Genomic DNA, 24,349 nt, shown 5'->3' on the forward strand with positions numbered 1-24,349 from the left:
TAAAAAATAAGTAAAATAGATTTCAATAACCATATACAAATTATTTATTAATGTTAAACTTTTTCCTTATATTTTCACTCAAATTTCCTTTGCTCCAAATAAAACTAAGACTTGGAATAGAAATCTCCATTACCATCAATCAACTGGTAGGGAGGCTACTTCTTGTTTCAAATTTCCTTTAGGATGTTTTCAAAATCGGTTCTTAAAAAATATATTTTAAGAACAATTCTTAAAAATAATTTTTAATTATTTTCATAAACAAAATTCTATTTGAAAACTCAAATATGAAAAGCAATCTATACATTCAAAAAATTGTAATTTATTCATTTACCAATAATACAAAATTTTGATAAGTATTTTTCTTAATTATTGTTCACAACACCTTATAAAAAGCATTTAAAAATATATCAATTTTTTTTTTTAAATATATCTTTTAGTAACACATTCTCAAAAAATTGTTTTTTTTTTTTTGTCAAAAGTTGATCAAATATGTTTTCAATTAGAAAATTATTTTTCATTCTAGAGACCAAAAATATTATTTTTAAAAACAATTTTCAGGACCTTGAGTTTTCAATGCTCTAAACCATGAAGTAAAATCAACTAGTAGGATTTTCTGTGTCTTTTTTTCCTCTCACACAATCAACTTCAAATGTATTTGTAAAAAAAAAAAAACAGTAGTTATATCCAAAATTCAATTTATTCTATTATTACACTTTCAATAAAATAGATATTTGGGAGTTCAATTTATTTGCTTATGCACTTTTGATGTTATATTGAATTAATTACACAAAGACATATAATTGGTAATTATTATTATTTTTTTTAAAAAAATTAATCCTTTCTAGTTATGTCTACTTGGTAGTATGAATTATTATGATTTAGCGATTTTTATTTTTATTTTTTACTCCATAATATTGTTATAAAAATAACAAAATTAACAAAAAAAAAGTGAAAAATAAAGGAATTAAATAAGAACCGGTAGAAAAATGTGTGATTAAAATAATTGAAAATTACATTAATTTGAAAAAAAAAATGGAACCATCTATTTTCTCACCCAATCTAAATATGTAGCACAAATTTTATCATTAATTCCATAATAACAAACTAAAATTACTATTACTATCTCACCTTTTTTTTTTATAAGTAAAAGTAAACAAACACAAAATTGATAGAAATAAATAAATAAATAAAAAGAAAAGAAAGAATTGGTTGTTATAAAAGGGGGTTGAATCACAGCGGACCGTTTGGAATTTCGTTGTGTCTAAAAGTAGAGTTGAGCGAGAGACAGACTTGCCTTTTTCTCTTCTTGAAAAAACAAGAAGCTCAGTAGTCATGGCGGTTCATCTGAACTGGTCTCTACCGACTCAGTCTTCCCTCGCTTTCCTCCATCGGACCTTCCACAAAGCTCCGGCTCCGCCTAGACTCCTCTGCATCCTATCTCAGAAGCTCAGCTCCGGTTCTGGAGATCCATTCCTTTCTAATGCGTCCGGGTTCGGACCTAGGAAATCCGCGAATTTGGATAGTCCAGAAGCTTTGATCGGATCTTCCGGTTCTTCTTCGTCTTCTTCATCGTCGTCTTCGGCTATTGATTTCCTCGAATTGTGTCTTCGGTTCATGGTATGGATGTTTCCTTCAGTTTCATTATCGTGAAAACCGAGGAAAAGAAAACGAGGAGATTCACGATAGTTGATTTAGTTTATTTTATTTTAATGCATTTTGTTATCAACGAAATGAGGATTTAGGAATTGGCTTGATTGCATTTGATCTCGAAATGTGTTTCATATGTTCAGTACAAATTTCACACTATTGTGAAACTTATCAAGTTGTTTGGATCGAAACATTTTATTTAAAGCCGGTAATACTATGTGAACCAAAACAGTATTAAGCTGAATCAAGTATTGAACTAATGACCTAACTATAATCCCAATAGAAGTGTCTTGTTGGACGGGAGTTGCTGATTCTATCAGCATTTGCGTAGAGTCCTCATTTACAAGATTGCGATTGTTATCTCACTTTTATCTATCTTTTAGACCAAAGAAAGAAAGGGATGGATCAATCGTGGGCTGCAAGATCCGGAGTCTATTGCTGATTATATTTACCGTTTCATGGCGATGACTGCTGGTGACCTTCATGGTGTGAACAGGGAAAGGTTGGACTTGTTTGAACGTAGCACTGCTTGTTTTTTTTTTTGGGGTGATATTTCTGCTTGTTTAAGTATTAACTAGAAGATCATGATAATGATCTTTTATCTTTTTATTTAGTTTTATGAGTGAAACTGGCCAAGAAAGAGGATTCTTTAGGTGATTCGGCATACTTTATTATCAAGAGATCAGTTATATAAGGATGTGATCATTTATTATCTAAGATCAAAATGCGATCATTTATTATCTGAGATCAAATTATAGTTAAGACATAAGCTGGTTGTTAATCTTAGTTCTAAAGACTCTTATATACATACATATATATATATATATATATATATATATATATATATATATATATATATATCAGCAAGTCTCTAGAATTGCAACAGTAACTGAAATGGTTACTTTTAAAACTGAGGTGGTTACACTGTTGTAACCAATATCTGTGCATCAGGAAGTCTCTAGAATTGTGACAGTAACTGAAAAGGTTATTTGTATAACTGAGGTGGTTACACTGTTGTAACTAAGATTAATAACCAGCTTAAGTCTTAACAATAATTCTAGAGACTTCCTGATGTACAGATCTATATATATATATATATGTATCTTTTAAAAGGAGATGCAAAAAACAGAGTTACTTTCCTTCTCCCACCCATATTGTGAGATTTCTGCATTTTATCTATTATGAATCCTTGTTGATGAGTTGAACAAATTGTGTTCAAGATTCCAAAAAATATCTAAACCAGAGTATTTTGATTTAGTGCTCAAAGCACATTTAATCGGACCAGGATAGAAGAATGAAAACAATAAAAGGAACCTATCAAAAGAGAGAAAAAAAAAAGAAGGAAAATTATAAAAGGAAGAAGGCCCAAGCTTGCATAGAGAGTTCAGAATACATTTCCTTTCGCTTCATGTATTGAATAGGACATGTGCTGGTGTGGGGAGGAAACTGAAGCAAATCCATAAGCTAGATTCACTTTGATCTATTTGTTCACAGTGTATCTAGCCTACAACAAGCATTCAAAGTGTTATTAAATATCATATACATGCATACATATATATATATATATATATATACGTCAAACTTATGATAGTTTTGAGAAGAATTCTACACAGGAGATGATTATTCATGAATCTAAGATGGGAACTGAAATTTACCATAAAGAAATGCATGACACTTGATTTTCACTTCAGAATACTCCTCTTCCAAATATGAAGAGGTTTGGCTGCCAATCATAGAGAATCTGGCCTCACTCTCCATGTTTGGTTGATGAGAAAATGATTGAAAATGGTAGAAAACAAGATTTATTAAGAAATGATTTTTGTTTCATATATGAAACTAGAGGGGTGGTGGTGTGGGGAGGAGACTGAAGCAAATGTATATGCTAAATATCTCAAAACTACTACCATAGATTAGATAACAATTTGTATGCAGCCACAACTTTAGTACACAAACAGAAACATGGCATCAGTTCTGTGTCTTTGTTAGATAGCTATTTGTACACAGTCAATATTCTTTTTCATTCACTACCTTCACCTAGATTCTTATTGAAATTTTTTGTCTTTATTTAAACAGGTGTATTAAGATAGCAATTGTGCATGATATTGTAGAAGGTACGTCTTTAATTCTTTTAAAACACTCAACATCTATAGGTCAAAATGTTAAATCATATTATAGATGTTGAAAGAAAGTTCAACACAATATCACTACAATATTTATCAACTAAAATCAACCACGCATGCACCAAAATTTTTTAACATGGAAAACCTCTTCAATGTGAGGAGTTAAAAACCATGAGACCGAAGTCCACTCAAACAGGCTTCATTATCAACCAAAGTAAGAGTACACAATCTGTCCCAACATTAATTAGGGACCATCAACAACAACAATCATCAAGAAAAAAATTTCTTGGATTCACAAACATAAACATCAAATAATAAAAGAGTGAAATAAAGATATCACAAATTTGGTGTTCTATTCAGGTATACTAATCTATCCAAAAAACTCCAATTGATGATTCAACCATTCAGATTGAAAAACCACGAGTGTTGAACCTTCTATTAAAATTTCACCTCAATCAGGCCAAGGATCAAAGAGATATCATTCTTTGATGAAGACTGCACACAACGGAGGTGTTCTCCTCTCCTTTTCCACCCTACTCTGTTAAAATGATTATATCTTATAGTTAACTATTCTGATCAACGATCTAATTGACCAGAATCAAGAGACATAAGAGACGAAGCTATTGTCTAAATTTCAGCACGATCCAATGGTGCAAAACAGAGATAAAAAAGATTGATCAAAACTACTCTGAAGCGATTCTATTTCCAACCAATTCTGTTTAGGCGGCTATAGGATTAAGTAGACAACTCTAATCAATGATCCCATCGTCTAGAATGAAGAGCTACAAGTGATGAACCAATTGACCAAGTTTCGGCTTAAATGAACCATAGATCATGGAGATCTATTTCTTGGATGAAAACGGCTCCTTCACACTCTTCAATTTCTTCTTCTTTCTCGCTTACTCTTCTCTTTTTCCTCTCAAAATCATCGACTGCACTCTTCTCTCTCTATATTGTGAGAAGTAGATCCTTTTTTGGGGTTCTTGAAAAAAACCTTACACCAATAGACAAAAATGCCCATATGATATGGGCTTTGTTGGGTTTTGACATATATGGGTCATCCTCTACATGAGAGGGAAACCCAACCCAACAATAGAGCCAATAAAAAGAACTTGAATTGTTCTTTTGCATGAAAATTGGAAGTTCCAATGCTTATTTGATGTTTCAGCCTCACAGTTACTATGATGGTCTTTATGGGAATATTTTTAGGGTGAAGATGTTTGTATATCCAGTAGCAAGCTGCCTCGATAAGTGTGAACCATGTCCTCCCATATTTTGGTATCTGCTTAAGGATTAGCTCTATCCTGGGTTTGTTCTGGATAGGTGCTTATATGGCACTCATCAAGAGAGTTCAAAACAGTACCAGGTCCTTTAAATTGGAAGATTTTTACCCTATTTTCTATTATGCAGACTAGTGGTATATTTTGTTTTACTTTTTCACACATTTATCAGGTGAATGGATCTAACAACAACTAATCTAATTGAGATTCTTCAAAGAAAGATGTTCAAGAGACTTTAAAAGCAAGCTTGATTAGAATCACCATTCAAAAGAATAAGGGTTGTGGGTCTATGGTATTCCTTTGGTATTTGTATATATACTTCTTCTTAAAGGTCTCTACCAGATTTCATAGACCTTCTCTACTGTTACATCTTGGATGATTTTGATGTCCTTACTCAGGCACATCTAGATGCAAGTCATACATTCTATTCACTTCTTTTTTTAATGCTAAAAAATAAATGTTATTGCACTTGAGTTGTTATATGAGGAAAATGCTCTAGATCTAGGTTTGTTCTCAATATCAATATGTTTCTGTATGTATTCCTGTGTTGATGAAGGAAATACAGCATATGGATGATGTTTGAAAAAAAAAAATTGTTCAATAGGAGTATAAAGTAATGACTTCACATAATACTCAGTGCTATCTGTTGGTGTGTTTCATTTTACAATTTCATTTAAGTTAGCACACTTACCTTTTTTGTGGTGGTTTGAAGTTTGAGATACGTTTTGTACTTTGATAGCTATTGTTGGAGATAAAAAATCATACCATTACATCTCTGAAAGAGAAATGAGGAGATGGAAGCAATCAGCTTTGAGGGAAATGCATGAAGTTTTTGGTGGACAGATGACAGGTGCTCACTTTTGCTTGCTACTGTGGAAGACAGTTAAATGTATTATTTTTTTGGCAGTAAACTAAGTAATTGGATATTTTATTATCTTGCAGTTGAAGAGTTTAAAGAACTTTGGGAGGAGTATGAAAATAACTCTTCCTTAGAGGCTAATCTTGTAAAAGATTTTGAAAAAGTATACATCATCTAGCATTTGTTTAAGGTTTTAAATTTGATGACATTAACCAATTAGCAATCATATGAACTTTTAAATCTTAGAAATGACAAGAGGTTGTTGGATTGAAAAAAACATTCTGTTGTACTACTTGACATTATTTTCTTGCCTTTGACAAGACATGCTATGCTTTAGGAGTTGAGATTTTATTTACTCAACTTAGAGAATGCTTCTGTTAAGATTTGATAATATGCATCTGAAAGTATTTTTAGAAAATGGTTAATTACGGAATTTTTCTTTCAATGATGTCATAACATAACAGAAGATAAATTCAGAAAGATGGTTTAACATATGTGGACACAACATAAACATACACAAATTGTAAAAGAAGGGTTATACATGTCTCTCACCATTTTTCATGTTCATCCAGGTTGAACCGAGTTTGCAAGCACTGGAATATGAAATGGGTAAGTTGTTGGTCATGAAATTATGTATGAGCTTTGGATAGTCACCCAGTATCATTCAATTTTTTAAAATTCTGGATTATAGTCATATTATTTCTTTCTTAAGACTTTGTTCCTAATTTCTGGTGCAAATTTATGGCAATTCTGTTTTATATGAATATATACAGTTGTACTGACTTTCTTCCTTCCTTGGGTCATCGAAGTATTTGCTATTGGTTTTCCCTTTTTTTTTTTTCTGCACTTTAATCAAAATATTCTGCCTCCTGAATAGAGAATGGTTGGTGACAAGTTTATTGCTCAAGAAACTTTTTTGACTATAACTGTTGGGGTTAATTCTCTATTCCCAATATCATATTTTCAGTTCTATACTTGTGTACACTTACAAAGTTGTCTGCTTATTTATTACGTCTCGGAGCTATCTGACTGTTCTCATTTGATATTTACTTATGGCAGAACATGGTAAGGTGCTGGCTGTGCTGGATGCGCATTTCCTTTCACTCGAAGGTAAATTGATAATTTCTTAAATAGAAGCAGGGTATATATGCAAATTGATGAATTATGCCAATTTACCTCGGTAATCATCAAATTGTTCAATTCGAAATTCCCCTTTTTGATTTGCAGGAAAATTTCAGACTGAGATAGGAAAAAGTTGGGCAGCTGAGATCACTTCAAGGAGAAATTTTTGGTTGGGAAACTGCCCGAACTGATCCTCTGGCTCAATCACAGTTTTCGTTCGGCAAAGCCAAGATGTCTTTTTGAAACTAAATCATGTAGCATTCTCCTCTAACGAGATAATGTCCTCCTTATTCACCTCTTTTTGTCCTGGAATATGGGAGAATGAATAATTGGACTTGCACTCCAAAGCAATTGAAACACAGTTCAATGATCAGCAACCAAACTATTGAAACTGTCAGAACTTTGAAATCGGAGCACTCGGCCCCGTCCCTCCCCGTCTCGGCTCAAGCCCTCAAGCGAGCATGTTGCCTCGGAAAAACGTGCCAATGGCCAACGTCGCGGCTCATCACGGGGGGCTCACCCATGCCTCCCGCCCGACGTTGCCCATCAAAAGGCACACAGATGTCCCTCACCCCATGCTACGAGTGCCCTCCTCGTGCACTCTGCCCTGTCTCAACTAGTCGAGGAGCCATCAAGCCCTCGAGCGAGCATGTTGCCGAGGAAAAACGTGCCAATGGCCAGCGTCGTGGCTCACCACGAGGGGCTCACCCATGCCTCCCGCCTGACGTTGCCCATCAAAAGGCACACGGATGCCCCTCCCCCCATGCAACGAGTGTCCTCCTCATGCACTCGGCCCCGTCTCGACTCGTCTAGGAGCCCTCGAGCGAGCATGTTGCCTCGGAAAAACGTGCCAATGGCCAACGTCGCGACTCACCACGGGGGGCTCACCCATGCCTCCTGTTCGATGTTGTCCATCAAAAGGCACGCAGATGCCCCTCCCCCCATGCAACGAGTGCCCTCCTTGTGCACTCGGCCCCGTCTTAGCTCGTCGAGGAGCCCTCAAGCCCTCAAGCCCTCGAGTGAGCATGTTGCCTCGGAAACACATGCCAATCCACGAGGGGCTCACCCATGCCTCCTGCTCGATGTTGCCCATCAAAAGGCACACAGATCCCATCCCCCCCCCCCCCCCCCCCCCCATGCAATGAGTGCCCTCCTCATGCACTCGGCCCTGTCTCGGCTCGTCGAGGAGCCCTCAAGCTCTCGAGCGAGCATGTTGCCTTGGAAAAATGTGTCAATAACCAACGTCGCAGCTAGCACATAGAGGTATTATATCTTGTTGTGGTATCATAGTACAGATGATCTCTTTTCCTTTTTATCTTCCCTGTTATCCTTACATTGATCAAAGATGGTGTCACTTTAATGACCGTTTTGTACTTCAACATAATAGCAGTGGGAAATTTTCATTCTACTTCCAACTTCATTGCCTTTTTATATTCATATTTTACATAATGATCTGAGTAACGCTGGTGTTTATAGTAACAGTTGCAGTGGAGCTAAGTTTCTAAGTTTGTTGTCTCATGTGTTCCATGAGAGGCTCTCTCTAACTGCATAACCCGGTGATGAAAGAGATGTCCGGATGGGTGGGCACATGGAAGAGGGACATCAAACGATTGATGATTTCCTACGTATTGGTTCTAATTCTTGGTGCCTGCTGTTGAGATGTGTCTTAACAGTGATTTCTCTGTTGGGGCTCAGCTGAGGCTGCTGGAAATGTTGCTTATTCTATTATATGTACTATTGAGATCTTCGAAATCTTCATTCCATGCACCTACAAAGGATGCCAGAAGACGGCAACATTCTCTCCAATGAGGTCGGTAAACCAATCATTTTGAATCTGAATTTTATTGTTCACTTAGGCCAAAGTAGCGTTCCAATCAAGGGATCCACATGTCTGATGTGGAAGCCAATGAAGAACAATGTAAAAACCAATGACATGACCGAAGTCAAGAGGCTGGACAGTGAAATGGTATTCATGGAACTGGTGGCGTCAATGGTTGAACAAAATACCTTTGTCATTCATGATATTGAGACACACGCTCGTGAACACAAAAACTCTTGCTCTTTGCTCATGATTTGACTTTGAATTTTCACAATGTGTGGTTGCTTTTTTATGGCCAATGTGCCACTGATTTGTGAAGATTAAACAAGCGATGAATTGTTCGGAATGGAACAATGAAAAAGACTCCCAGGTTTCAAAACTGCCTCAGGTCGAACCACAATCCATGGGTACCTGAACACGTCTGGCCGCGTTACCCAGTGTCTAGGGTTCTGCTCCATGACTACAGCAGCAGTTATGGGGTTCTTGTGCACCTCCACAAAACCTCCAGCGTGCACCAGCTTCAGCACTCCATGCTCTTCCGTAGCGACCGTCCCTCCTGGCATGGTTCTCAAACCAGAAAGGAAGGATTAAACATGGAAAGAGAAGAGGAAGCATATTTCCCGCTTATATATGCGTCCTCCTACTAGCTTACAAATTTAAGAGGCGGAACACCCTACGAGGACGATCTTGGTTTTGCCAGGCTATGTGGTCTCTAATTGAGATAATATTTCTAAATCTGATAACCAACTGTGGAGGCTTGGAGGATTCTAGAAGGGGGAGCAGACCATTTCCCAATAGTTATCTTGCTTGCCTTTTATAATTTGTCTTGAGAGCAATAACCTTATGTAAATATCGAAAGATCTAAGTAATAACAAATAGATGGTTTTGCTCCGTGGGCCTTTACTGTTGTTGTACTTGAAATAGAAGGAGGTAAATCATAATTGACAGATAAACAAGTACACGAGACAATAAAACAGACAGAAAAACCCCAACTCTAAGACTTTTACTTGATCAAATTTCTGATATGATATTAAACTAATAATTCAACTTAAGCTTAAAAACTTAAGTATGAAGTAGTTAGTGGGGCTGACACTTTGCACATTCAGTGGCTGAAGATGGTGGAACCGTGCAAGTATTCATTCCCTGTCTCTACACACTGTTGCCAAGGATACATGTTGGTCCTAGGCCAGTGTTTCAGTAACATTGTTGTCCCTATGAGGTCAGTAAATTAGCTAACCTCTTCCTGCCTTTATAGAATGAGAAGCTAATAACCGAATTTGACTTTTTGTCCTTCCAAAAAAAAAACCAAGCCAAATCAATATGCTCCCGTCAAAGGGATCCATTTGTGTGATGACTTGGCTCAGACCATTTGCCCACAAACAATTTGGTTTCAAAAGTCAAAAATATGTTCAATCTGTAACTGATTTTTGAGGGCCACGCAATCCATGATTTTTTGTTTTTTCCTGTATGAAAAAGGACTTGGCCAAAATTTAAAAACCCCAACACACCATGCTCCCTGCCCTCTGCACCCACTCCTCTTAAACCAGACAATGAAGAAGAAAGAAGAAAGAAGAAACCCACCACTTCTATATGTAACCTTCCCTCACTAACATACAAATTTACAAGACTGAAAACTCTATGTGGAGGATCTTTGCATTATATTTTTAAATTACCAACTCATCTACGGTGGTATACATCTCTAACAAGAACTAAGAAATCTTTTTGTCTCCAGTGTACTAGATATTTGTGTTCCCACAAAGAAAAGAGAAAAGTTTTTCTCCTTGGAGTATCCAAGGTAGCAAAGCAGACCATTGGCCCCTATATATGGAATTTCCCTTCCCATCCTAGAGATTTTTCAGCCCTTTTTCTTTCATCCCATTTATTTTCATTGTTGACCCATTATTAGCCGACAACTTAGACTTACCGATCTATTTAATATGATATATAGCCTTATTTCATGAGAAGTTATGAATTATAATATCAATTATTTTTGTTTTCTTATTATAGCTTGTAAGATTAAGCTTTGAGGTCAAATGCTTAAATTACTCAACCCAGATGATGATTTTTATTTAAAATAAGTCCAATTGATGTTGGATGGAGATATAATACTCGGGGTTTACTTCCAATTTCGACTTCCCCATTTCCCAGTGAACAATCCACACTGAACTGCCTCAGGGTTCGTGGTTGACCTACTTCAAGTCTTTTGTACTAAAGTGGTAGGATTGTCATTTTCATATGGGGAGTAGCAGGCCAAAATTTAGGTCTTAAGCTTAATTGGAGTCTGCCTTAAGTTCTTAGGATGCTCCACTTGACCTCCACCGACAGTGCTTGGCCTCTCTGGAGGGAGAAGAAAAAAAAACCACTTCAGAAAAACAAAAGAACAGAGTAAAAGAGAAAAAAGAAAAAGGAAAAGGAAAAGCTACCACCATGTGACAGATTTTGTGTAAAAATTATTAAAATTAAAAGAGTTGTAATTATTTTTTTGTTTAGTCTTAGAATGCAATAAGAGAATAAATTGTTTGAGTGATGTATCTCGAATGTTATAAAAGAATTATGAACTTTTATATTATAAAATTCAAAACTGACTCGTATTAAACTTTAATTCTTCTCTTTCACGTCATCTATTCTTATGTTTCTTTTTATTCCACCTTCAACTCTTATTCTCATTGGCAAACCCATCCTAAATTTCAATGTGAAGAACCTAACCTATGAGATTTGAATTGAAAAAGGACCAAGTCATGGGAGGGTTAATAATGGACCATGGACTATTGAAAGTGATGGCAGGATTTGAATCATCCCAAAATGTACAACACCTACTTCTGAATTTCATTCTCACGGGTTCCAATCTATGCCACAATAATTGTCAAATTGGGTCCACCACTATACAAAAAGACTTTTGTCATTTTATTGAACATTCTCAAATGGGTAGGACCCATTTTCCTATTCACCCACAATCCGGGTTAATCTATTCCACCCATCTCATTATTTAAATTTATCCTCATCCTCATCTCAAAAATAATTTTAAATTAGATTTAACGAAACGATTTATAAAAAATCTCATACTCACCCGACCCGACCGGACCCTTCAAAGCACTACCTCTGACAAACCCTAGCTCCACATCCTCTGCAATGCTAATTACTTAATGAGAATTTTGGGGTTTGATTCCTTCACATTTATGATATTGATTAATCAAAGGGGTGAGCAGATGTTGGTTGGCATTAGAAAATTGCAGTCAAACTGTGGGCTGGATATGAAAAGGTCCAAAAAGTAAGACAAGTAACAGTAATCATGGGTTTGTTTATAGTATCAGCAGCATATTCGGACAAAATCAGCTGAGGTGGGGAGCTGGATATAACTTTCATATGATCTAATCAATTATAAACACTATAAAACCATCACATATGTGAATATTCTTCATTTTATTAAAAATAACACTTTCTTTGAAAATCAATCTTGGAAAACAATACAACGACCTTACCTACAAATTATCCTTAAAAATAGCTTTTTAGTTTTTTAAATAGAAAACACTTCCATAAATTTTTAACACAAAAATATGTTTCAAGAATTTGTTCTAAGAATAAATAATTTTTTATATATTATTTCTAAAAATTGAAAATTATTTTTCATATTTAAGTTCTGGAATAGAATTTTATTAGTAATTTTTTAAATAAATGTATAATAATTTGATGAAGAATAAGTCAAAAAAGAAAATTCTTTTTTTATATTTAAATTTTTAAATAAACTTTTGTTTCAAGGGAGGACTATTTTTAATAACGATTCTAAAAATTAATTTTTGATTATTGTTTAAAGAAAAAAGAAAAAAACGTGGCAAAACATTTCTGAAGTCTTTATCAAAAAGATGGTAGCAGAGGTGCCCATAAGTTGGGTAATTGCAGTTTGTGATATTAATATAAAATTTGATATGACGTCTAAAGAAAGCAACAATCACTAATGTGATTAGTGATTACAAATTTCTAGATTTTTTTTAGTTGAAAATTGTAATCAAATGTGAAAATTGGGTGGTATTCTTTTGAGGTCATTCTCACATTGCTTTGGATTTGATACCCCACATTCCGTGTTCTCATTTGGAGCATGATATGGGGGGAGGAGTGAGGAGAGAGAAAGAACGAAGCTTCTATAGAGTTGGACGGGGGGAATTCGAAAACCTCTAGTTATGACTTTGGATGGCTGTAGAGGAGGGAGAGAGGTGTGAGGGAAGTCAAGGTAAGGTTTTATCTGGGGAGTCTTTTGTGTTCATTTTGATGATCTGGGTCGGCTGCATTTGCTCAAGACTGGCTTAGAATATTAGTGTTTTTTGTTTATGAATTTTGGGTGTTTGATGAACTCAGGCTATGGGTTTTAAGTTTGTTGATGTGCTTTTCTTTGAATTTGGAATATGGGTTTTGCTCAAGATGTGATCGGTGATCTAGTTTTTACACTGAGAAGGGTTTTGTGATCGGGGGTTGGAGCATTTGGAGGACTTGAGGAGTTTGGCTGGTGAAACTCAGTGATTGGGATTTTGTTTTTGGAGGTTTGGAAATTTGGGTTTGCCTTAGAATTGAAATTGATCGCTGGGTTTTGATCTGATTTAGTTTTGCAGAGCAAAAATGGAAACTTTTTTTTTTGAAGATTTCATTATTGCTTTGCTGAATCAGGTGTTATTTATATAGCAGTTTCTTCAAGTTGGGAGTGATCTTTGTATACATTTTGAATATTAATTAAATGGCCACGGCGTCGCCGCCTCCTAATTCTTCTCCTTCCGCGGTTCCTCCGACCTCTGCCGCCACTCCACCACCGCCCTTGTCTTCTCCTCCTCCTCCTCCGGAGTCTTCTACTCCTCCATCTTCCCAGCCCAATGCAGATCCACCGGATGGTGCAGCAGGTTCTACTTCATCCCCACCACCTCAATCACCTCCTGCTGTTCCAGCAGCGCCACCTCCAGCATCACCACCACCACCACCACCAACTCCTTCCCTAGCCAATTCTCCTTCGTCGCCTCCACCTCCTTCTCCTCCACCCCCTTCTCCCAATGCTCCTCCACCGACTCCTCCGCCATCTCCACCCATTGCTCCAGTTCCGCCTCCCTCCAATCCCTCACCTCCGCCATTAACACCACCACCAACTTCACCTCCACCGCCACCACCACCGACCAATCCGCCCAGGAGTCCGCCTCCCCCACCACCTACAGAACCACCAGTGACTTCACCTCCTCCACCATCTTCAAACCCCCCTAAAAGTTCACCACCACCATCAGAACCACCAAAAACCTCACCCCCACCACCATCTAAACCACCCCCTGTTTCACCACCATCACCATCACCATCAAGTCCACCTGAGGATTCACCTCCACCACCTGTACCTGTGCCACCCAGTAATTCAACCCCTCCCGCCCCGTCTCCATCTGGTTCTCAACCAGCAACTCCACCCTCTCCAAATTCTCCTCCAAAAGGATCGCCACCACCACCCAGGACACCAACTCCACCTCCTCCTGCACGTTCCCCACCACCTCTTTCTCCCCCTTCATCTCCTCAAACTCCAAACTCGCCATCAGATAGCCCATCTGTGAACAATTCTACCCCCAATGGAAGTCCAAATTCTACAAGTAAAGGAGGCATTGGTACTGTAGGTACAGTGGCTATTGGATTGGTACTGGGTTTAGTAGTACTTGTTCTCATTGGAGTGGCTTTCTTGTGCCTGCGGAAGCGGAAGAAAAAGGTATCTGGACTTAATGGTGGCTATGTTATGCCAGCCACACTGGGTTCTTCTCCGAGATCAGGTAACACAATTACATTGTACCATTATCACATTATTCTTTTCCCATTTTTTATTTTCTTTCTATTTGAATGGGTACCTTCTAAAATTAATATTCTTTTGGATTACCAACATTCTAAACATGTAATTTGAGCTACTGTCTTCTGGGGTTATTTTACAGGCTAGGCTCATGGTTAGGTATTACCACTAAGTTAGTGATGATGTATGAGAGTGAACTGTAATTGCAGTGTCATGATTTATTTTCCTTTTAAAGTTTGTTTTACATACATCATGGAATGTGATAGGCGATGGAAAGATAATTAGGATTCAATTTAAACATTTGTTGTCAAAAAAATAGAGTAGGCTAGACTTCATTGGGTAATTTGAAACACTTCAGCCAGATCTTGATTTCTTGAGCATGTTTACTGATAATTTGCAAACATATGTTTGTAAAATTGACACTACTGAAATAAAATTAAGAGGGTTTATTGTCTCCAGATTCATCTTTTACAAAGACACTGTCTTCAGCTCCCCTCATAGGAAGTGGTTCGGGTAGCGACTTTGTATACTCACCATCTGAGCCAGGAGGATTAGGCAATTCAAGATCATGGTTTACATATGAAGAACTAGTCAAGGCAACAAATGGATTTTCAACTCAAAATCTTCTGGGCGAAGGTGGATTTGGTTCTGTATATAAAGGATACCTGCCAGACGGGAGAGAGATAGCAGTAAAGCAGCTAAAGATTGGTGGGGCCCAGGGAGAGCGAGAATTTAAAGCTGAAGTTGAGATTATTAGTCGGATACACCATCGCCATTTGGTCTCACTTGTGGGTTACTGCATTTCTGAGAGCCAAAGGCTGCTCGTCTATGACTATGTTCCTAACAATACCCTTTATTTCCATCTTCATGGTAAGGCTGTAGTGATAAGCTTCCAAGAATAGTTTGTGGTAATGGATAACTGATTATGTGTTGCTCCTTGTAATTTGTAGGGGAAGGTAGGCCAGTTATGGACTGGGCAACACGTGTTAAGGTTGCTGCTGGTGCAGCTCGTGGAATAGCTTATCTTCATGAAGACTGTAAGTATCTATACTTGTCTCTTCATTTTGATAACAAAGTATTATCCATCTTTGTGTAGGGTACTACCAACCTTTTTAAAAAAAGCAATGTTCACCTTTTCTTCTTATTCTGTTAGTGACATGTGTCAGTGTCCAGAGCTCAGACAAATTTCAGTCTCAGATAGATTCTGTTATGGTGCTGGTTGGACCATGCATTACCAGTCACTTACACATCATAAGAAAAACTTTGTGTTGATCATGAAGGACTAGCATTTACACCTCCAGTTAGTTAAGTCTCAACACCTGGTTGGGGAGCAGACAGCCTCCCTCCTTTTAACCGATTTCTAAATATACAAAAAGTACAATCACTTCTATTGATTTTTGTCAAACAAAAAGCGGGTGTTATGTCTTCTGTTTCCCTGTTGTCATTTATCAATGTTGTGGAATTACATGTGTTGGTAAAATTTTTAATATTCAACAATCACTGTATATTTCTGAAAAAACTTTTGCAGCAAAACATACTACTAAGATAAAGAATAAGCTTTGATTGACAATAATAAAACAATTTCATGATAACTATTGAACAAATAACATCACATTGTTGAAAACCCTAATAGCCATGTAACAAAAGCCATGCAACATTTTCTCAGAGGCTGCTTAAGTTTCTGACACAGAAACTACTAGATTGACTGTTCTTGTTGGCCAAGTTCCTTTTCATACCAATGTCTGCATAGTAACTTTTGTCCTCTTTTATCTTATTTCAGGCCATCCTCGGGTTATTCACAGGGATATTAAGTCTTCAAATATTCTTTTAAATTATAACTTTGAAGCTCAGGTATGCCCAATTTTTTACAAACTATATCATCTGCATTTGTCATTTCCTGTTATTATTGTTCTAAAAGTGTATACTTTTCTCTTTGCAGGTTTCAGATTTTGGACTTGCTAAATTAGCTCTAGATGCTGATACTCACGTAACAACACGTGTAATGGGGACTTTTGGGTACGCAACCCCTCTATGATGCTTTCTTTTTTTTTTTTTCTCTTTCTTTCTTTCTTTCTTTCTTTCTTTCTTTCTGTTCTTGTTTGATAGGAGCAAGTGAACACCCATGTGTGTTTAGTCCAAATACCCACTAAGGGGTTACACAGAAATCCTTCAGAGGGCACTTACTATTTAGGGATGAATTGTCCAGAATGACTAAGATTTGTTTTACATGCCATATCCATGTTCAAAGATTCCAATTGATTGAATTTCAGATATATGGCTCCCGAGTATGCATCAAGTGGCAAGTTAACTGAGAAATCTGATGTCTTCTCTTTTGGAGTTGTCCTTCTGGAGCTTATTACTGGACGGAAACCTGTGGATGCATCTCAACCCGTGGGTGATGAGAGTCTAGTTGAATGGGTAAGTTATATTGTTGATGACCCTGATTTAAGTTCTCTTTTGTTACAAATTTCTAAAATGCTAATTTCTTTTCAGACTTGCATGAACTAGTAGTACATCTAACTAATGGGTGGTTTACACAAAAACTTACTAGTGGCTAAGAAACAAGGATAGAGACACGAGACGTGTATAGGAATATGGATAACATTGATGTGCCAAATTATAAAGATTTGGATAATGTGGAAACAAGGTGAATAATGACATAGTTTTTTATTTATTACATGTTAGAAACAATGATTTTTGTTGATTTATTAGAAAGTATGACATTCCTACTTATGACAATCAATAATAAACATTTGCAAAATCATAATTCATTAATCAACAAAGAAGGTAAGATATGAATAAAAAATACCCAGAAATCATGGAGAATACTGACAATAATATAAATCATAATAAATTTTTAGATTTGCAAATGATTTGTTCTTTTTGTTATTGGTTTTCTTTTTAATTGAAAGATACATAACATGCAGATCCAATGCAGTATTGCCAAATATAAAAAAATTTGTAGGCTTGAAAATTTTAGTATATGACTTTTTGCTTTGTTCTACTCCTTCAATGAACGTTTTTATTTTTTTTATTTTTTTTTATTTTATCATTTCCTATAAATATATAAATAAATAATGTGATTATGAGCCATAATGAACTACAAGGATGGAGTCACTGGAAAGAAGTAGGTATATGCACTTAACAACAATAACAATTTATCTTTCAGGCTCGACCTTTGCTTAGTCATGCCCTTGAGAATGAGGAGTTCGAAGGTTTGACAGATCCAAGGCTTGAGAAAAACTATGTAGAAAGTGAAATGTTTCGTATGCTAGAGGCTGCTGCAGCTTGTGTCCGTCATTCAGCTGCAAAGAGACCACGAATGGGACAGGTAATCAAGTTCTTACACTGTTGAGGTGAACCTTTTTGCTCGATACTTCCATGATAACATTAGTATATCTAGGTGGTGAGTGTTTCCTTTTCCATGCTTCACAGGTTGTTAGAGCTTTTGATAGTATGGGTACCTCGGATCTGTCCAATGGAATGAGGGTGGGTGAAAGTGAAGTATTTAATTCTGCACAACAATCTGAAGAAATTAGATGGTTTCAGAGGATGGCATTTGGTAGTCAAGACTACAGTACAGACTTTTTTAGCCAAGGTGGCTAGAATAGTTAAGTAACATGGCAAATATTGGGAGAGATGAATGCATATTGAACCAGGAAGTTCTGCAGAGGCAAGCCAGGGTCCTGTTGATGTTGATGTGAACGTGGAGCGATGACTTAGGTAGTGGTACAAATTTGGCTCAGATCCAGAACCTGACCGAGCAGGTATAGAGACCAGAATTTACACCCTCAGCTCAGCTTAGATCCTGTAAATGGTTTCATTCATCTTCTATAATCTATACATTCTTTCTTTTTGTAAGTAACACGGCCAGTTTTTTGTTTCCACCGAAATCTGGGTGTTGTTAATAAAATGCCAATTTTCCGGTGCCATTAATAAAATGCCAATTCAATTTTGTTCTCGTGCAATTCTTATTATTCTTCTTCTTCAAATACCTAAAATATTCATCTGCTCTGTTCTGCACCCAGGACTCTGCTTCCTCCTCAAGGAGAAGGAATAATGTAAAATGCAGCCGGTAACCCATTCCTATTCTAGGAGTAGATCTCTGTTTTCTACCAAGGACTCTGTCTTCTTCTTCTTCAAATACCTCAAGTGCTCATCTGCCCTCTGTTCTGTTCCAAGACTCTTGCTTTCTCTAAAGGAGAAGTAATAATGCAGATATCAGGACAGGCAGTTCCATTCCAATTCTAGGACTACATCCAAGAAAGATCGCTTGTACTTTTGACCATGACCAGGACATATGGAACATTTAATTCGAGAAATTATCCAAACTTAGAAACAAAAAAATGCACATAGAAGATTAGAGGATGAATTAGGCAGAACTGGATGGTTGTGTTGTTTCTATGCTTCTGACAGATAAGAAACAGCCTGTAAATGTCTTTAGTAAAATGTAGCATGATCAATAATTTAAGGGGAAAATGGTTAAGAGTTGAATATTTTCATTTCATGTTACGCAGATTCCTTAGAAGCATTACAATATAGCTATTATGCAATTCATTAGTAGTATAACTTGCAAACACTACTACAAAAACTTCCATTTTCAGCAACCCAGATTCCTCGGTAGCGTTGACTTGCAGAAGGGATATGGGTTATGATCACAAGATTTCTTAGATTAAATATCTTGAGGGACAAGTAATCTGCATACCAGGAAGATTTAGATTAAGGTATTGAAATTGACAGAAGGGTGAAGATGTAAGGTATCAGAAGAAGAATTGTCACAGGTGTTCATAAATCACAAATGATCCTTCTTTGAAAGCCAAGTTCCATAACAGCCCAAGAAAAGACTACCCAGCTTACCCAAGAAATCCCCCAATTCCCACTGAATAGTAGAACGCAAGTTACCTTTCTATGATAGCTGATGATTTCTTGAAATTGGGTGGTTTCTGGACATCTCATAACCGCAATCAGAAGCTAAAGTTGCATTGCAGTGAAGCCAACAATCTGACGTCATGACTCATTACCACCTTGTGGCTTCGAGACATTGTTCTTCTTGCTTCACCCTTCCTAACACCTCCCAATAGGAAAAAGCACTTAATCCTTCAAAAGAAATGGTTTCTATCAACCTTCTTCTTCGCTGCCATCACCTCCCTCCCTTCTCCAATCTTTCTTAGCCCATGGAAGATTGGAACATGCTGGCGGCAGACTGTGTTGTCATATCTTGTTGCTGCCAATGCTTAATCCTACAAATGGTCGTCTTCGTCTTGCTCAAACTGCCATACAAGTTGTTTCGGAAGACTAAAGAGTATGCCAAGAAGAAGCTTATGCTGCATGGAAGGAGACAAGACAGAGGCACAGAGAGAGAAATGAAGCCATATGAAGATGAGTTCAGAGAAATACAGGGAGGGCTAAGAATTCAAGTAGAAGGAGGATTCCCAGAAGATGGAAGCCAGGGTTGTGGGTGTTGTATGGAGGAAGTTGAGAGGGTGTTGGAGGAGTATTCCCAAAGGGGAGAGTTTGCCTTTGGAAGCTTTTGGGGTAGGGGGGAACCAGACAAAGAAGAATTTGTAAGTAATGTTGTGCTGTGTCATTTAATTGAAATGATTGGTTCTTTCAGCTATGCCTAACATAGCCATTGTTGATCTTCATCCTGATAACCACCTTGATGCATAAGGTTAAATCTAAGGATGTATATATACTTTTAATTTGGTTATAGATTATAAGGGTAATAATTGGTGTTGATCGGTCATATTCATATCGTGTCAAGCTTTAAGCTTTTTACTAAATAAGTCGACCCAAACATAATATCATTTATAATCTACCTAAAAATGTAAATGTAAATACTACTTAATTATTAAGCAAACAATACTTTGCACAACTTATTTAACTTATTTAATAATTAGATTCTCCTATTTAATAATTAGATCGAATTATATTTTATATAAGTTTATAAGATTATATAAATCTATAGGATTAATCTTCCGATATGACATGTTCATAACTTAATTATCATATTTATTCAAAAATTTAAAATGAGTCAAATATTCTAAAATTATAATTAGGTTAATTAATGGATTATCAAATAAGTCAATTTGGATCAAATTCATATTTTGTAGGTTAACAAAAAAATAACTTATTTATTAAATGAGTTATAAAACTCAACATGAATTTGATCCAAATATAATTATACACTCATGAGTCATGAAAAGTGTACAAAATCACATCAAATTTTACCATTCCTAATACCATAAATTTGTGAATAAGTATTTATTCAGAATGGCTTCATTATTTTTTTTCTATACATAATTATATTTTTATGATTTTTTGTACTATAAAAATAAACTTCAAATCAAGTTATACTTTTTATTAAATTTATTAATAGGTTTAACAATTTTTAAAAATAATTTAAAACTCAAAAAATAGATCTAATCATTAAAAAAAATAATAGATTAAAACTAATATATTATGAGTCATGATTTTACTATTACTCCTATACATACAAATATATATTTTGAATTTAAGTAAATAAATAATAAATTAAGTAAAATATAATTAAGAATTTAAATTCCTTAACTAATTTTTTTTTATTTTAACGAATTCAAAAATCTGATCTAATTAATTGTAAGTTAAATCAAAATATTTTAGAATATTTTGATAGAATATTATATACATATACAAACTTGACTTATTTACATTTTTAAAAAGTTAAAATTTTATTCATTATTTAGTTTAAATAAAATATTGTTAAAAATTATTATTATTCACTTTTAGTATAAAAAAAAAATTACAATATCCTTGTATTTCTAACATATACTAAAATAATATTTTTTAATAAAAAAATATAATTTATGATTTTATTATAATATTATTATTCATGTTTTATAAAAAATAATTTTATTTATTTATTTGTAATTAAAAAACTATTTTCATTTTTAATAACACTTAAATTAAATTAAATTTGTATTATATAAATTGAATTTACAGTATATTTACAAAATCAAAACAAGAAAAAATTAAAATAATTTATCCAAATAAGTTATTTATTTTTGTTTTAAAAATAACTTGTCAAACACCTTTATTTTTATAAAATAAAATAAAAATTATTTTTAACTTAAAAAATAGTGTTTAAAAACAAGTTTCAAAAAATACGATCAAACACACCCTTAATAAAAAACAATATAAAAATCCGTAAGATTGAACCTTTGGTGAACATGGGTTTCATTTCATATAAGTTAATTAATATACATGAAGCTAATTTGGACAAAAGCCCACACAAGAAGAGGAAAATGGTGCATTTTTGGATGGATACCATAATCAATGATTTTGGAAAGTGCTCAGAAGCTGGATTGACGTCTAAACGAAGTTTCGGCGATATTCACACAAATTTCGGGTTTCCATGCACGTGGAAAGAAAATTATGGTATTATTGTTGTCGAATGGTACTTATCAAATTTTAATATCTTTAAGTAGATTAGTTTTTTGGTACTAAATATAATTTAATGTGTTTGAAAAAAATTAAAATTTAATAAAATAATTTTTTTTTAATCTTTATATCAATATTTAATATGCACTTATATTTTATTATTGATTAAAAAATCTAAGCTCATTTAATCATGTTTTCTAAAATTTGTTTTTAAGAATGTTTTTAAAATTTTTTATTTAAAAATAATTTTTAAAAATAAGGATAAAAAAACATAACCAAACATATCCATGTTTTCTTTTGTTTTAAAAAACTGGTAAAAATAACTCATATTTTATTCTCAAATAATTGTTTTTCTTTGTTTTTTAAAATCATTTCTATTTAGAAATTTTTTTTTAAAAAACAATTTTTTATTTTTAAAAATATAATTTCTTTTTAAATTATACAACCAAACAGCCCCTATATATCATATATTACTATTTATGTAAATATTATACAAATTTCATATTATGGTATGAATATTATTGACATGAAAATGAACATTTTTCATCCTCAAAATTATAAAAATTACTTGCATTTTTATTTAAGTATTAAATGAACCATTAAAAATTATTATATATCTTATTTTCTGAAAAAAAAAATTAAATTAGAGATACAAATATTATTATTTTTTTGTTTATTTCCTTATATTTTTAATAGTTTTTATATTTGAAGAATTGATGTTCTGAATTTCCTATATTTTCGTAAAGTCAAAGGAAAAGTGGTACAGAATAATCCAACTGTTCACGCTTTTGACCAGATCACTAGAAGACTACAAGGGTGACGATAATACCTTTGCGTGGGGCTTGGAGTTTTTCGAGAAAATTAAAACGGTAAAAGCTTAAGAATCACTTGCTGATGAAAACGCGTTTTCTGTTTTGATTATTCCAATTTTGAAAGCAAGAAAAAGCCAAAGCAAGAAACCACAGCCACAAGTCCTTAACAACTCCACCAAATCGACCCTCATTCCGCCATTCACAACCAAAACTCTCTCTCTCTCTCTCTCTCTCATCTTCTTCGTCCTCTTCTTCTTTATCTTTCTTCTACATGGTTATGGATACACTGAAATCTGATCAGCTAACGCAGCTAAAAGACATATTCAAGCGCTTTGACATGGACTCGGATGGCAGCCTAACCCAACTAGAGCTTGCAGCTCTCTTAAGGTCTCTTGGGCTCAAGCCTACAGGCGACCAACTGCAAGTATTGTTGACCAACATGGACGCCAATGGCAATGGGTCCATCGAGTTTGATGAATTAGTGGAGGCTATTTTGCCAGACTTGAATGAGCAGATACTAGTCAACCAGGAGCAGCTCACAGAGGTTTTCAGATCATTTGATCGAGATGGCAACGGCTACATAACTGCATCTGAGCTTGCAGGGTCCATGGCCAAGATGGGGAGTCCCTTGTCATATCGAGAACTCTCTGATATGATGAGAGAAGCCGACATTAATGGAGATGGCGTCATTAGCTTTAACGAGTTTGCAACCATCATGGCCAAGTCTGCTGCAGATTTCCTTGGCCTTGCGGTGTTCTAGTTGAAGGGTTGTAGGTTATGGATGAATTTGGCTTGACCTTGCCTTTGACTTTTTTTTTTCCCTTTTTTTCTTGATTTTTGTGTGTATCTTGGAGGGTAAATGTCTTGGGGAGGAGGGCTTCAATTTCCATGATTGAAGGGTTTTTTTCTTGATTTTTGGGTGTATCTTGGAGGGTAAATATCTGGCGGAGGAGGCCTTCAATGTCCATGATTGAAGGAGGAGGAGGAGGAGGAGGAGAGGGTAGAGGAGAAGACCTATTCAATGAATGTTAAATGAAAAATGTGACATTTCAACTTCTCTTACTCAGAAATTAATTTGTGAACTCATCTTCTAGTATTTATGAACTTATTCATCTAGTAGTTGGATGTTGGGCATTTCGAATACAATTCATTGTTGGGTTGTTCAGAATTATTTTCTGTGCCTCCTGGTTTCCATTCTAGAGGTGTTTTGCCTTTCAATGTGTAGAATGGATAGAAATTAACCTTACCTTTATCATGGAAGGCATTCTCATATAACTTGTACTACAGAGGAATTACAATACCCTCATGACCCCACTGGTTTAATGCTAAATCTGATGTGTGGATCCCCTAATAAACCATATGGGCCTTTGGTTGTTAGATTTCTCAATCCAGTAACTCAATCTTCAATGAGGAATCTCACTTGGTTTCTCATCTCTCCTGGCAATAATGAAGTTTCACTCCAAACAAGTTTCATCATATC

General features: G+C 35.3%; 4 protein-coding genes across 5 annotated transcripts; all 4 read left to right on the forward strand.

Annotated features, from left to right (window-relative positions):
* Positions 1 to 1,230: 1,230 nt before the first annotated feature.
* Positions 1,231 to 8,863, forward strand: LOC104878955 (uncharacterized). Its single transcript, XM_010649949.3, has 8 exons — positions 1,231 to 1,617; positions 2,031 to 2,149; positions 3,721 to 3,758; positions 5,787 to 5,897; positions 5,990 to 6,069; positions 6,479 to 6,515; positions 6,966 to 7,016; positions 7,134 to 8,863. Exons 1-8 carry the CDS (start codon positions 1,333 to 1,335, stop codon positions 7,217 to 7,219), a joined length of 807 nt encoding a protein of 268 aa, XP_010648251.1. The 5' UTR covers positions 1,231 to 1,332; the 3' UTR covers positions 7,220 to 8,863.
* Positions 8,864 to 12,849: 3,986 nt separating this feature from the next.
* LOC100247397 (proline-rich receptor-like protein kinase PERK9) lies at positions 12,850 to 18,606 on the forward strand. Of its 2 annotated transcripts, XM_019216354.2 has the most exons (9): positions 12,889 to 13,072; positions 13,504 to 14,624; positions 15,080 to 15,508; positions 15,589 to 15,675; positions 16,419 to 16,489; positions 16,578 to 16,654; positions 16,909 to 17,056; positions 17,808 to 17,969; positions 18,074 to 18,606. In XM_019216354.2, the coding sequence occupies exons 2-9, from the start codon at positions 13,571 to 13,573 to the stop codon at positions 18,242 to 18,244; spliced, it is 2,199 nt and encodes a 732-aa protein (XP_019071899.1). In that variant the 5' UTR covers positions 12,889 to 13,072; positions 13,504 to 13,570; the 3' UTR covers positions 18,245 to 18,606. The 2 variants fall into 2 exon arrangements, with proteins under 2 accessions (XP_002277905.1, XP_019071899.1); XM_002277869.4 differs by having other exon boundaries at positions 12,850 to 14,624; positions 15,098 to 15,508.
* Positions 18,607 to 19,812: 1,206 nt separating this feature from the next.
* LOC104879359 (uncharacterized) lies at positions 19,813 to 20,308 on the forward strand. The gene is made up of 2 exons (XM_059736192.1): positions 19,813 to 20,173; positions 20,253 to 20,308. Exons 1-2 carry the CDS (start codon positions 19,813 to 19,815, stop codon positions 20,306 to 20,308), a joined length of 417 nt encoding a protein of 138 aa, XP_059592175.1.
* A 2,697-nt stretch (positions 20,309 to 23,005) lies between these two features.
* LOC100264548 (probable calcium-binding protein CML16) lies at positions 23,006 to 23,965 on the forward strand. Its single transcript, XM_003631183.4, has one exon. It carries the CDS (start codon positions 23,141 to 23,143, stop codon positions 23,627 to 23,629), a length of 489 nt encoding a protein of 162 aa, XP_003631231.1. The 5' UTR covers positions 23,006 to 23,140; the 3' UTR covers positions 23,630 to 23,965.
* Positions 23,966 to 24,349: the final 384 nt, after the last annotated feature.

The sequence above is a fragment of the Vitis vinifera genome, chromosome 1 (genome assembly GCF_030704535.1).
Source record: "Vitis vinifera cultivar Pinot Noir 40024 chromosome 1, ASM3070453v1".
In the NCBI taxonomy this organism is placed as follows: domain Eukaryota; kingdom Viridiplantae; phylum Streptophyta; class Magnoliopsida; order Vitales; family Vitaceae; genus Vitis; species Vitis vinifera.

Bases quoted from the DNA above. Each gene is read 5' to 3' on its own strand.
- LOC104878955 (XM_010649949.3), top strand. From the start codon at position 1,333: ATGGCGGTTCATCTGAACTGGTCTCTACCGACTCAGTCTTCCCTCGCT. The intron at 2,150-3,720 runs GTTGGACTTGTT...TTATTTAAACAG, and splicing joins CATGGTGTGAACAGGGAAAG to GTGTATTAAGATAGCAATTG. The intron at 3,759-5,786 runs GTACGTCTTTAA...GTACTTTGATAG, and splicing joins TGTGCATGATATTGTAGAAG to CTATTGTTGGAGATAAAAAA.
- LOC100247397 (XM_019216354.2), top strand. From the start codon at position 13,571: ATGGCCACGGCGTCGCCGCCTCCTAATTCTTCTCCTTCCGCGGTTCCT. The intron at 15,509-15,588 runs GTAAGGCTGTAG...TGTAATTTGTAG, and splicing joins CCTTTATTTCCATCTTCATG to GGGAAGGTAGGCCAGTTATG. The intron at 17,970-18,073 runs GTAATCAAGTTC...CATGCTTCACAG, and splicing joins AGAGACCACGAATGGGACAG to GTTGTTAGAGCTTTTGATAG.
- LOC104879359 (XM_059736192.1), top strand. From the start codon at position 19,813: ATGGAAGATTGGAACATGCTGGCGGCAGACTGTGTTGTCATATCTTGT. The intron at 20,174-20,252 runs GTAGGGGGGAAC...TGGTTCTTTCAG, and splicing joins TGCCTTTGGAAGCTTTTGGG to CTATGCCTAACATAGCCATT.
- LOC100264548 (XM_003631183.4), top strand. From the start codon at position 23,141: ATGGTTATGGATACACTGAAATCTGATCAGCTAACGCAGCTAAAAGAC.